Source organism: Aspergillus lucknowensis (genome assembly GCF_044049455.1).
Source record: "Aspergillus lucknowensis strain CBS 449.75 chromosome Unknown BJX67scaffold_3, whole genome shotgun sequence".
NCBI classification, from domain to species: domain Eukaryota; kingdom Fungi; phylum Ascomycota; class Eurotiomycetes; order Eurotiales; family Aspergillaceae; genus Aspergillus; species Aspergillus lucknowensis.
In genome coordinates, this window is record NW_027263547.1 from 1,175,482 (window position 1) to 1,187,886 (window position 12,405).

At 51.6% G+C, this 12,405-nt stretch overlaps 5 protein-coding genes across 5 annotated transcripts; all 5 read right to left on the minus strand.

Annotated features, from left to right (window-relative positions):
- Positions 1–69: 69 nt before the first annotated feature.
- BJX67DRAFT_342934 (DUF4267 domain-containing protein) lies at positions 70–849 on the minus strand. The gene is made up of 2 exons (XM_071028093.1): positions 635–849; positions 70–588 (listed from the first exon to the last, which is right to left on the minus strand). The coding sequence occupies exons 1-2, from the start codon at positions 753–755 to the stop codon at positions 305–307; spliced, it is 405 nt and encodes a 134-aa protein (XP_070890728.1). The 5' UTR covers positions 756–849; the 3' UTR covers positions 70–304.
- A 404-nt stretch (positions 850–1,253) lies between these two features.
- On the minus strand, positions 1,254–2,615 carry BJX67DRAFT_377485 (uncharacterized protein; the record flags this gene model as incomplete). Its single annotated transcript, XM_071032119.1, has 1 exon — positions 1,254–2,615. One exon carries the CDS (start codon positions 2,613–2,615, stop codon positions 1,254–1,256), a length of 1,362 nt encoding a protein of 453 aa, XP_070890729.1.
- A 1,784-nt stretch (positions 2,616–4,399) lies between these two features.
- On the minus strand, positions 4,400–6,734 carry BJX67DRAFT_377486 (uncharacterized protein; the record flags this gene model as incomplete). The annotated part of the gene is made up of 6 exons (XM_071032120.1): positions 4,400–5,575; positions 5,652–5,902; positions 5,973–6,176; positions 6,240–6,392; positions 6,445–6,608; positions 6,676–6,734. The coding sequence occupies 6 exons, from the start codon at positions 6,732–6,734 to the stop codon at positions 4,400–4,402; spliced, it is 2,007 nt and encodes a 668-aa protein (XP_070890730.1).
- Positions 6,735–7,557: 823 nt separating this feature from the next.
- Positions 7,558–10,328, minus strand: BJX67DRAFT_342937 (ankyrin repeat-containing domain protein). Its single transcript, XM_071028094.1, has 5 exons — positions 9,914–10,328; positions 8,556–9,827; positions 8,210–8,500; positions 8,002–8,139; positions 7,558–7,949 (listed from the first exon to the last, which is right to left on the minus strand). The coding sequence occupies exons 2-5, from the start codon at positions 9,812–9,814 to the stop codon at positions 7,799–7,801; spliced, it is 1,839 nt and encodes a 612-aa protein (XP_070890731.1). The 5' UTR covers positions 9,815–9,827; positions 9,914–10,328; the 3' UTR covers positions 7,558–7,798.
- Positions 10,329–10,607: 279 nt separating this feature from the next.
- On the minus strand, positions 10,608–11,441 carry BJX67DRAFT_342942 (uncharacterized protein). Its single transcript, XM_071028095.1, has 2 exons — positions 10,995–11,441; positions 10,608–10,912 (listed from the first exon to the last, which is right to left on the minus strand). The coding sequence occupies exons 1-2, from the start codon at positions 11,381–11,383 to the stop codon at positions 10,684–10,686; spliced, it is 618 nt and encodes a 205-aa protein (XP_070890732.1). The 5' UTR covers positions 11,384–11,441; the 3' UTR covers positions 10,608–10,683.
- Positions 11,442–12,405: the final 964 nt, after the last annotated feature.

Sequence of the window (12,405 nt, forward strand, 5' to 3'; positions counted from 1 at the left end):
TCCACTATGAGCGGAGTATACTGGAGCTACGCATCTCGAAGCAGAGGTCTGAATGGATGTTATGTAGAAGCTTCACGTATTTCTATTTTCTCGATCAGATTGGAACCCAGTCTGTTCCACCCAATCTTCTCCGGACACCCCCATTACTATCCACTTCCATTCGTGGCCACACAACCGGCGTAAACAAGCCCAGCTGACTGCACTGGGGCTATTCAATCTATACAACTACTCCTGAGTGCCTCAGAAAGACAACAAGGCTTGTCACTTCAGCTGGTCCGAGAGCCGGATCCGTGTAAAACTCCTTTCACGCCGTTGCCGATCGGATCAAGAGAGGCCCAAGCACCAGCAGGATCAAGATGTTTCTGATGTGCATCCACTGGCTTTGCCCGTGCGGGTGCTCATAGAGAATCTTGGTATCTGCGATGCCTGCCCATGTCCAGCAGAGGAGGAATATGCCCAACACCTTGCGCTCGCCTAACAACGTCAGGATCCAAACGAAAATCCCTGCACCCAGGTTACGGCCCGTTGCCGAGGGAAAGAGAACAGCATTCTCCGGGGTTGCCGTCGGAAGGCCAAAGAACTTTGCCCCTAAGACGAGTCAGCAAGCTCCAAGGGGGGCCAGGTCAGCACTCACAGCGGAGAGGGTCGATAAAGGTTCCAACCACCCCGGAGTAAATCAGGAGCGAACCGATGACAGCCGTGGCGGCATCCAGGACGTATGAATAGTAGTATGGCGCGGTGCTTGTGGCCGACATCTTCGGTCTTGCGGAATGGGTTCGGGCTCTGGAGAAGGATGGGAACTGCAGGTAATCTCGCTTTCCTTTCAGCTGGGAGTTCCACGGAATGGAGGCTGTGAAACCAAACTATTCCAGATATATCATTGCGCAATTCTCCGAGGTGGCACATTCGGGGAACAGCGTGTCAGCCGGACTAATTCCAACGCGGCGCGCGGTTGCCCGGTGCACGCATTGGATTCGGTCAATAGCATCTCGGCCAAGAGTCTCATCATATTTCTCTTCGGAGGCGAAATTGAGGATCGGTCAGGTTTGTCCTGCAGAACTCGATGTTCCGAACACACCGGAATGTAGATGTAGGCAATATATATATATATATATATACATATCCATATATATGTTGCGTTGGTAGTGACAAATCTCACGCTCTTTATCCCGCTACTCCAGCCCAAACCTCTCATTCTTGCAATATACAAACTGACAGCTGCGGTCGGCAGACAAGAGCCTCAGACAATAGCCCTACAGACGTGAAGCCCGCTTTGAGCCACGGCCAACCTCCCGACGCGCCGCAGCAAACTGTGCCTCCTCAAAGATCTGAAAGGCGTCCTTCACCTGCTGCCGCTGGTCGCAATTCCAGATCCAGTTCAGCCGGTCTTTCCGCCGCTCACGGATATCTGCCGCCTCCATCGTGGCGCCCGGCTCATTGCCGCTGAGAACGCGACCAGCCTCGGCGCTGGTGGTGACGACCTTCTGTGTACGGAAACGGCGCACGGTGTCGTACGCCTGGAAGACCAGCTGGATTGTCTCGGAGGGACTGAACCGGTAGATGGTCTTCTGGGTGGTATCGAGGTACTTTCCAAGAAGTCGCTCGAGGACCAGTGCGTCCTCGATTGCCTGGCCGGCACCGGCGCCTTGGAACGGGGTTGACGCATGGGCTGCGTCGCCCATTAGCACGACACGGCCTCTGTAGTATGTCGGAGCCGGGGGCATTTCCCAGATGGACCAGCCCATCGCGGAGCCATCGTCCGGCACCAGAGCGACCTGCTTCCGCACGTAGTCCCCGTAGTTGGCAAAGGTCCTCCGCAATTTTGCGACGTCGACTGGCAGCACCCACTTATCCTCGGGCACGGGGTCGTTGTTAAAGGTGGTGATGCCCAAGTAGTAGAGGCTTCTTTCGGCCATGGGGAACCCAAACACCAGACCGTCCTTGCCGCATTGAATGCCAAAATTGTTCCGGACGTCGCCCAGCTTGGCCTCTGCGGCCGCCAATGGAACGGTCGCGCGATGAATGATGGCTCCCGTGAAGAAGGCACTGGCGGCAGGATGTTCGCCCAGCAGATGCTTTCGCGTCACCGAGTGGATGCCGTCGGCTCCAACCACCAGGTCGGCGGTCGCAGTCGTGCCATCCCGGAAATACAGCGTCACCGGCGCATCGTCACCGTTCTCCTGGATCTTGACCAGCCGCTGCCCGAAGTGAGCGCGGTGCGGTTCGACGAGCTGGACCAGCTCTTCGAGGAAATGGGCTCGATGGATCGTGGACCCGCGGATTTCATGTCGGTAGTCGACCACCCTCACCCCGAGATCAGGCTCTTCTCCCTTCGACACGGTCACCCACGGATAACGCCCATTTTCGTCGGCATCTTCTGGATCGAAAGCGGCGCGTCGCTCGAAACCTTCGTGGATGCGGGGGTCGATCAACTTCATTGCTCGTTGCGAGTTGGGACCAAGGACAGCGCCAGCACCCAGCTCAGAAAACTTGCTTCCTGATTCGTACACATGGGCGTTGATGTGCGAGTATTTCTGCAGGCCGATGAGCAGAGAGAGGCCGGCAAAGCCACCACCGATGACGGCCACGTTGAGGGGATGGGATGGAGACGCCATTGTCATGAACAAGGCTCACTTGTTTAGGAATGTGAATACCACCAATCTTCACGATGGGACCCTTTATAAGCTAACGAGGTCCTGCTACTCGAGTATAGGTTGCCTTGCCGAGGGGTGTGTCGTCCTCTGGGGAACTATCCTCACCAGCTCGGGATATTCGAGGAGTTGCCCAGGAAGAGCACTATTCTTTCCAAGCTGAATGTCGGTGCTTATAGGATGCTGGCCATATAAATTCAGACATGCAGCATGCATAGCATATCCACTCGGTTGAACTGTTTTGAAAAGAGATCTACGAGGACGGCACTCTCCGGCGTCGACTTGTTGCAGGATCGAAAGCCAGGAAGGCAGCACATTCTCTGTCCACTTGAAATTTCTTGACTATCCTTGACAAAACTTGCTTCATCAGCGAGCAAGCAAGCTGGTACCCGGGCAGAGAAGGGTATCCAGTTCGCAGAATGGTGCGCCTTCCATCCACCACCGGTAAAGGTCTATCATCCAGAGACGAACATATCGAGTGTCCCAACTTGGATCTTAGCCGGCTGGCACCATTTTCCCCTCCTATGTTTTCTTTCTGGTAGCATCAACCCACAGAGCTGTCCCTTGCAAGATACTGCTATCGTGCGACTCTATATTATGACACTTCCATGCTGTACGACGACAAGCACTGTTGAGTATCGGACCTGGCACAGGCGATTGTTGCTGGTGTTGAGATGTTGGGTGACAAGACGCACTCGGGACAATTCTCCCTTCTCAGGCACCCCACCGGGAGCATCGTGGGGCTGGGGAGATGGCAATGCACCGATCTTGCAGGGGTCGGAATCCCCCGAAGAATCATGCCGAGTTGGATTCCTCAGCGCGCAGCCAAGCCAGCTAGAAAGGAGGCCCAGGAAATGAAGATCTCGATTTGACAGGCCAAGGATGAATGACCTTCAAGGTTGCACCCTGGGGAACCACGCCCTTCGTGGATTTAGGTTTGTCCGTGCATGATATCTTGGTGGCCATGCTTTCTTCAATTGCAACTGAATGTTCCCCAAGCTTCCTGGAAATTAATCCCATAAGACCCAAAAATTCATCAAGGCTGCTTAATTACGCGCTACTAACCCTCGCGCCTTGGAAGTTGCACTATAGACAATAGTATTACTGCGCCGGAAACTTAAGCCATAACCCACAACTCCGAGATTTCTTGTATGTCGGCCAGTAGCTGGCTTCGCGATCATTAACCATCTTCGCCATGGATCCTTTCTCTGATGGCTAGACCTCCGACAACAGATTGATCACAGTTTCCGGCAACTTAGTCTCTGTCAGGATGATACAGTGCTGCTACCTAGTTAATTAGCCACTATATATACTTGGAGTCTTTCTACATTGGCCAGATATTTCAGGTCCTTTAGCTATCTTTTCGCACTCGACTGTCATTTCCCAAGAGGTTTCTTTTGGTTCCTTAAGGCTACGGAACCAGGCAGGACGCAAGTATATTGAATATGAGAGGATATGACAGTTGAATAAGTAACTTATTATCTCTTTCGGTCTGTTAACTTATTGAGAGCGTCCAAAGCAGAGGCTACCATGAAAAAGACTCCGAAGAGAGACAGCATCCCGGCTGAGGACGTCAACGATGTATGCAGAACATACATGCTCGTAATTTGACTCTAGGAAACCGCTACACATACACTGGCTCTGGCACTAGCGGTAAGGTATGCCCTGATGTGCTCTTAATATTATACTTAATCCCCAGTTTGAATCTTACTGCTATTAAACAGGTTCTTGAACCGCAGTAATCAACTCTATGCTTGGGACATGTTAAATCCCATTTCGATAATTCGAACACCCAAACCCCAGTCAGAGTAACCTCTGAATGCCCACATTCCCGAAATAGGGTACGTCAATTCCTGGAGCGTATGGTAGATCGCCCTGACATCTGATTCTGAGTACGATGGCGAAAAGATGTCCTGGTTATTGGATAAGCCCCTAGGGATTCGATCTAATTTCCTGAAATAGGACTGGATTTTCGTTCGCGCGGAGACCGCAGCTGGATCGTTCGACCTTCGGAAGGTGCGATCTTTGTCCTCTTCGGTCCTGGCCTGGCAGTATGGACACGAGGCATCTTGATGGGCGTGTCTATTCGAAGCTGGTGTTGAGAAACACCTTTCACTATTACCGGGAAATAGTAGCTCTCGCTGCAATTGTTGTCCTGATCTGATAGTCGGCATGTCACCAGGATCTTCGGATTCCAAATAGCTGCGATATGCCTTGGCGAATTTGAGCAGATGACGCGGGAGCGGCTTCTTGCATAGAATGTCGGCACGGATACGTTCTAGCAAGGACGTGATCTTATACGCCAGGAGCATATCTAGCTGAGCACGCAAAGGGCTCACCCTTTCTATCCCTCGAGGATCCAAACCGCTAGTGTTGGCGTGGTACCTTGGAGACGCCTCCCCGACTTCCCAGAGGATGACAAGAGGGATGTCCTGGCCCGCATCTTTTAATTCTATGGTAAACCATGGTCCTAAGGTGTGCGACAATGCTTCTCGAATCTTGACCAGGGCCCAGGGACGTTTTTGGCCGTAGGTGATCTGCATCGAGCGAAGACGGGCCGTGATGGTTTGGAGCAGCAGCTCCCCAAATCCTTCGCAGTCCGCCTCCCGCTTTGTCATGTACCTCCTCTTGTGGAGAAACTTCATCAGATCTTCCTTCAGGGTTTGTAATGGGATGTCGAGCTGTGATTCCATCTCATCGATTTGGGATTTTTGCGTCACCGTCTGCACAAGATCGTCCGCGCAAATGGCCAGCACCTTTCCATAATTCACGCCGCCAGCTGAGAACATATCTTGCTGGCCAGTTCTGTAGTAACGCTCGTAGAAGCCTGTTTCGAAGAACCCCAGCTGTCCGTGCTCAAATGGTGGTCCCCCAAGGGTCTCGGCAGCCCAGCCGGTTTTGGCATTTTCAAAAAAGACAAAATCCTGTTGTGCTCAGATTAGTTTAACTTTATGTATGTACTGTGCATAAATTATAAGCATGCAGGGAGTAGGTGCTCACTGGTGCCCCAAAGTTGAAAGATACTTCGGGCGAGTCTTTCAATAGCATGTCCAGTTCTCGAAGGGTTGTGGCCCATACTACGTAGTCGGTGAATACACCATCCTCGTTAGGGGGCTCTTTAGTTCTCAATGCGTGAGCAGCCATCGGTGCGTAGATTGCACAGTCGTGGTAATAGTATCCAACGGGAGGGGGAGGAAGCAGTCGCCATCTCTCAATTGGCCGAGGGGGCCTTATTGAAAGGGACCGACCGTCTATGGGCAAAGGAGTGCATTTTAAGTTAGATAAACCACGCAGAAGATGCAGGGTTGGTTTTGAACTTACAGCTTCCAGCTTGGATCTCCTTTCGTAGCCAGTCTGCATGGCCTCGAGCCATGGCCGCTCGGACACTCCACCTCAGGAAATGCGCATTACCAGTTTCGCGATGTCTGTCCCACTTCACGGCTTCCCACCAAAGTCGTGAAAGAGTCCCAGCACGTCGGAGTGCATCCAGGAAAGATCCATCTTGGGGACCTAATTCGGTTGGTCCTGTATGGGAGGGGTTGTCAGAACAGGGTAATTACTAGCACAGTTGAGGACGGGGCTTTTCACCCTCCTCTTCTTCCGTCCCAACGCCGCCATTCAAATAAAAGTTAATTGCTTCCTGGAGATAGGAAAATGAAGCAGAGTCATACAGCTCCGCCATGGCGAATCTCTGAACCTTTTCCTCGTTTTGTTCCATTTCCGCGTAATACTCGTGATCGGCTGGAACTCCTTAGCCACGAAAACCTCATAAGTAGCTGGCCAACAAGCATACCTTCAGTCAAACCCTCACCCCAGGGTGCGAGCGTAGATAAGGTTGGGATCTCCGTATCCAGCAGGTCCGGATCCAGGTGAAAGGCGTATACTTTGGCACGTCGTGCTCTTTCGTGTAGAGTTTCGATCACCCTGGTGAGACACGTTCTGGCCTCGTTAATGCCCCTAGAGTTGTCAGTTCATGGTCAACTGCAATATATCGCCACTGAAACGGGGCCAGTTGAAGACTTACTGCCTCTGCAAGATTTCGCGGATACCTAGGCACGGAGAACCAAGTCCTGCCACAGACATTGTGTTCGCTGTTTTCTCATATAGCAGGCCTGTCCGATACCATGTCCAGGCAGAGCGCTTTAGTACATCATTTTTGGGTAAACGAAAGACGTCACTGGCTGGTCAACTGTCAGATGATCCTGGTATATGTGTTCCTCAAGGGATGGGCTCCACTAGCTTTCAAACGAGGGCCATCTTTGACATTCATCATCGTTGCGATCAGGCTTGCGACAGACGAAAGACGAACTCTCTCCTACCATGAGTTAGAACCAGTCATTATTGCCGTCGTACACACTGTCGTGCATAGAAGAAAAACACCGTGCAGACCTTGCCAATCTGAGCTTCGTGCGGGAATGGCAAATGCCGTCGGGTATATGCCCATAATATCACCAACTGCCAATGCGTCAGCCGGGAGATTTCGAATGCACGTGTCCAAGGAAATGCAAACGTTCGTCCATTGTTTTGAACCTGCGAAGTAGACGTGAGTTCTATCTCAACAGTTGTGGGGGAAGTCTCGATGTCACTGTGTCTCCCTGAGGGGCGGTTGGATGACCCAGTCCTCATATCTCGGGCGTCTGCGAGCAGGGAAAGTCGAGAATGCTCTTCCCTCCCGAGGCTGAACTCAAATCGAAACACTCGCGTCCGAGCACACTGATCAGATAGCCAATGAAACATAGGCTCGTCGTCATCAGGCTGAATTTCAGCCTTGCACTCTGCCACAGCCAAGGAAATCAGTGAGGGAATCTCCCCATCATCGGACAGCGATGCGGCAATCAAAGGTTGATAAATTCATCGGCCGCAACAGGTACAAGAGCAGGTCAATGATTTCGATCAAAATCAGAATTTCATCCACGCGATTGAGCCGCTGAACGCACCGAGACGGCATCATTCGAAGGCCACGAAAACCTATATAAGAACCGTCCTTGGAGACGGTTGTTACCATTGGCAGTTCCGCTTTCTCTGGAATGTCCATTTTCCGGGAATCTTGTTTGTTTCCAAGACTGTCCATGTGCGTAACTAGAGTCTCTTGGATTGGTCTGAAACTAACTAACTTCACAAGCCACTCTCGGTCCCTTCAGGTGTGCTCAAGCCTCGTTCGAACCGTTAAGAAGACGTCTGAACTCATGCTCGTTAAATTCCTCCAGGACTCCCGGAACAATGACGCTATCAAAACCCATACTAAGAGCCGTCATCTGCTCGCTTACCCGTTCTCGTATCCTCCAGTCCGCGAGGAGACTTGATCTGTTAGTACCATACCATAAATTCCCCGTTGTTCTGGTTAACATACTCGACGTATTTCCTTTTATTCTGATTTGTCACTTTCGTACGCTTCCCTCCTGAGATGAGATCGACAGTGGCATGTCCAGTCTCACGTTCATCACGAACTGAAAACGTGAGGTCCGGGATGGATTCCACGTCATTTCTTCTGCTCGATTGTCAGCATTCGGGCCAAGGATAGATAAGTAGGCACGGGTGCAGAAGACTTGTTCACATACAGGATGTATTCCATCCGCTCGTAAAGATCGGCGTGGTACTCCCGTACGTCTTCAAAGGACATGCTCCTCTTTAGAAGGATCTTGTACATTGCCGTCGGCCAAGGCAAAGGAAGCACGAAGCAATTGAACACGGCCAGACCCAGAATACGGCCAAGAAATTTAAATCTATCGACGTGATCCGCGGATTTCCCAGAGAGGGGGTTGATTTCCCTCTTATTGCTGGCTTGGCAAGGTGTAAAAAGCTGCAGACGAGGGTCGAATGCCTCATTCATGAGACGAGAACACACCGTGCTTAGCGCGCTCGATGTTAGCCGATATCCAACTCGCGGTGAAGAGGTGTTCGTACCCCAGACTCACGTTCCCGTTGCTATCTTCGCCATTGAATCGGATGGTTGACAGTCGTTTGAGCACTGAACCGTCCCTCAACATGATTGCTGGGTATACGGCCTCGAATATGGAAACCCCTTGCACCGTCAGATGAATATCGGCGACAAATGAGCTAAACATCGGCAGAGAGAAGACATGAAGGACCTTGAGATTATAGCTCTTCTGGGACAACGCAAGTTCTGCCTCGTTAGGGGATATATCCATCTCATCAACTCCATCGCTCCCAACTCGATGATGAGTTGAGTCGGAGGAATACTGAACAAGTAACCGCACTATATCCTCGGAGCCAAACCTTTCCGCCACTTGCCCTGCGGTCATGTTGTTCGCGTCCCGTTTCGAAACATCCGCCCCGTAGGCCACGAGTTTAGACGCGATGGTAATGTTGCCTTCTCGTGCCGCGTAGTGTAATGGCGTCCACTTGTTCCCGTCCGCGGCGTTGGGAAGGGCTCCACGACGTAATAGTTCTGTGGAAATGGAGGGCAGATCCATTTGCACGGCAAGATGGAGGGGTGTACAACCCTGATCATCCTGAATCGATGTATCCGCTCCTGCGGATAGTAAGATGTGGGCCACGGTGGTGTGTCCCAAACCTGCGGCGGCGTGAAGAGCAGTCACAGAAGCGCTCTCCACTCGAGCGTTGACGTCGGCGCCAGCTCGAACGAGGAATCGTACAGCTCCAGCTTTTCCCTCGACCACAGCCGAATGTAATGGGGTCTGACCACACGGAGAGATCGCCTTTGCCTCAATCTCCGCCCCATTCCTAAGCAGAAGGTCCATTATCGTCATGTTGTCCATGCAGGCCGCAACATGAAGGGCGGTAGCGCCATTTTCAAACCTGGCCCTAGTATCAGCGCCCCGTTCCACCAAGAGCTGCGCGATGTCGTTTCTGTTCCCGGCAACGGCGGAATGTAATGCTGTCAGGCCTCCGGTGTCAGTGGCATGGATGTTGGCACCGTGATCTAGCAACAGCTTCGTGATCGCAATATCATCGGATCTCACTGCATGCAGCAGCGGTGGTGCTCCTCCAGTTTGGGGTATCGACTCAAGATCAGCCCCGCTTTTCAGAAGCGCTTGAACTGCGGTCGCGTCCCGTCTACATACGGCGCGGGTTAATGCGCTGGCGCCTTGAGGGCTGATAGACTCTGGATCTAAGGTTCCGTCGGGATATCGCACACAATATTCTTGGAGACGTTGGAGTTCTTCACGAGATAGAGGCATACGGTGTTCTGCCCTAATCACAATTGGCTTAGCAATCAGGATAGCGACAGGGTGATTAATTCTCCGAGAAATTCAGGGGAGCGGAGGAGAGTTACTTACCGTGATGAACGATCGCGATGAGAGGCACGATTTGCAGGGACTGCGCCTAAACCTAGACGCGGTGGCCGACTTGGGGACGGAATTGTAGTTGATCCTGGCGAATTTCGGGCTGTGACTGGCTCCCCTAGAGATTCAAGTCTAAAGACTGGTCGCCCACCTGGATCTGTGCTGCGGGATGCACTTAGAAATTGTAGGAGTGGAAAATCAGTCGCGGGCTGCTCACTGGCTCTGGATCTCACGGCCTGGAATACATCCCATTCTCGTGATTCAGCGTCTCCACGGATGCGGAGCTCGAAGGAAGCGACCTACAGATGGTTGATGAATGTGAGGGTAGAAAGATGAAAAGAATGGAAAGGAAAGGAAAGGAAAGGAGAGGAAAGAAAAAAGCCTTGCGCTGAGACAAGGCTGGCTGGTTGGCAGGTGAGCCGCACAGGCCAGAGGTCTGACCCTGGGATTCGCGTTCGTGAAGTATCACATAACCCGCTCCTGCCTCATAAATCCATGACGGCAGCTTACGATTGTTGTTTCCAGCTTAAATCATGGCCGGTGCTACCATATTGAAAACGCATATTCGTTACATCTGACTCGGAGTATATTAGCAATATTCAGACATGCTTAATAATACCACTTCCGCGGATAATACTACAAAAATACCTCCGTCCGGAAAGCGAATATAAAAAACAATAATCCAAATATACATCCTAACCCCACCATCCAGCCGCTGAGAAAAAAAAAATACCAGCCCTTTCACATCAACTCTATGCCTCAAATTAAGTCCCCATTTCAGTCGGGCAGAGATCACTTTGTTCAGAAAGCGGCTCAAGTAATTGAACCTCCTTAACATACGTGGGCTCTTCCTGCCCGGGCATAGTCATGGGCGCAGAAAACCCCAATGCAAGCTCCACCTTTGTCTGGCAGTGGCTGCAGATGGCTGTCATGCCATTTATCATTGTTTTTTTGACACAGGACGAACAGAATGAATGATTGCAGGGTCGCAGGCTGACATTCGAAGGCAATATTAGTGAAGACCTCGAACACTTTTCAGAGTTTCGAGAACAAGGGGAAGTCCAGAAACACTTACATGCAGTCACACAGATTCCTCTTGCATTGCATACAACCAACCGCCGATCCAGACGCAACAGAATCGCCAAACCGGACTCCCTTCATGTTATCAATCTGCTGAACGCTCTTGAGATCAGAACCTAAACCACCAGATTCAGCTGACTCCCCCGTTGTGTACTCCTTGAAGAATGGTAGCCCTGCTTTGGCGTAGGTCTCAAAGCTAACCGGAGTTGGCGGAGTCACCATTCTGGTTACTGATTCGAAGGCCACCGAGTTGAGAATTTGGATATTGAGTAGCGTTTCGGCGGACGTGGCCCAGACATCTTCGGGGTTTTCGTCTCTGTGTATTCTCTGTCGGATATGGCCTCCCGGAGCGAGGTTCATATGCCACCCGTACCCCGCTACCATGTCATCAGGCAGTGTGTGGAGAAGTCTGTACTCGTTGGGTGATGTCTTGATAATCACGGTTGTGCCATCTCTGAACCCTGTCCTCCAGAGAGGAAGGGTGAGTTGGCTTTCGGAAATGAGACGCCCCTCATGGTACATTGTGAAAGAGTGGGAATGAAGGTCGTGCCTCTTGTCCTGGATAGTACGGTATAGCTCATGCACCGCGATCCAAGGTGATACCACGACTATGAATTGGGCTCCTTGAAATTCACAATGCAACCGCAACTGGTGGACAGCAATGACAGTCTGAGAGGTTGTTTCACCAAAATGGCGGTTCCCCCTAAAAAGCTCAAAGAGAAATGAAGGCCGGTTCTCTCGTGCGTACCCCTCCCGACCCCAGTCCTTATCATCGTGCTGCACTTTATTCAAGAAGCACTTGTAGATAATGGTACTGCGGCGAAGGCCAACCGCCCTGGGGGATTCCAGCATATTGTACCGCCCTTTGCCTCTAGATGGTTTTAAACTGAATCTGTTCTCGCGTTCAAAGGGACGTCTGTCATAGGGAGCAGACAGTGAGCTGCGTGGCCAGCAGCCTAAATCGTTCGGAAATGCTGGGGTAATCAGAAGTTGCAAACCCCCAACCATGTCCTCCCCAGTGATTTGTTCCTCGATACCATATCCAGAACCGTCAGGCATCGCGACAAATTGCTTCACGCGCCCTGTTTCGGAGACAATACCATCCAGCCATGTTTGGGGAGGCACCACTGCGTAGTCTTGTACATCTGGTGGCCTTTTTTGATTCCAGGGTAACCCGGAGATGGCGTTGATGCCACCCGCAAACACTTTTATGGAGAAGAGGCCGTTTGATTTAAATGAGAGCCAAACAGCTTCGCGCTGATATAGGGGAAAGAAAATCCCGCCCCCTGCGTTCATGATTTGCGGCATCCATTGGGCAAACTGCACCACGTTGTGGAGAGGTATACACCCCTCATCAGGAGGCAAGCTATACGTTTTGTGGTTCTCTGGAACCCTGATTGTGCGAT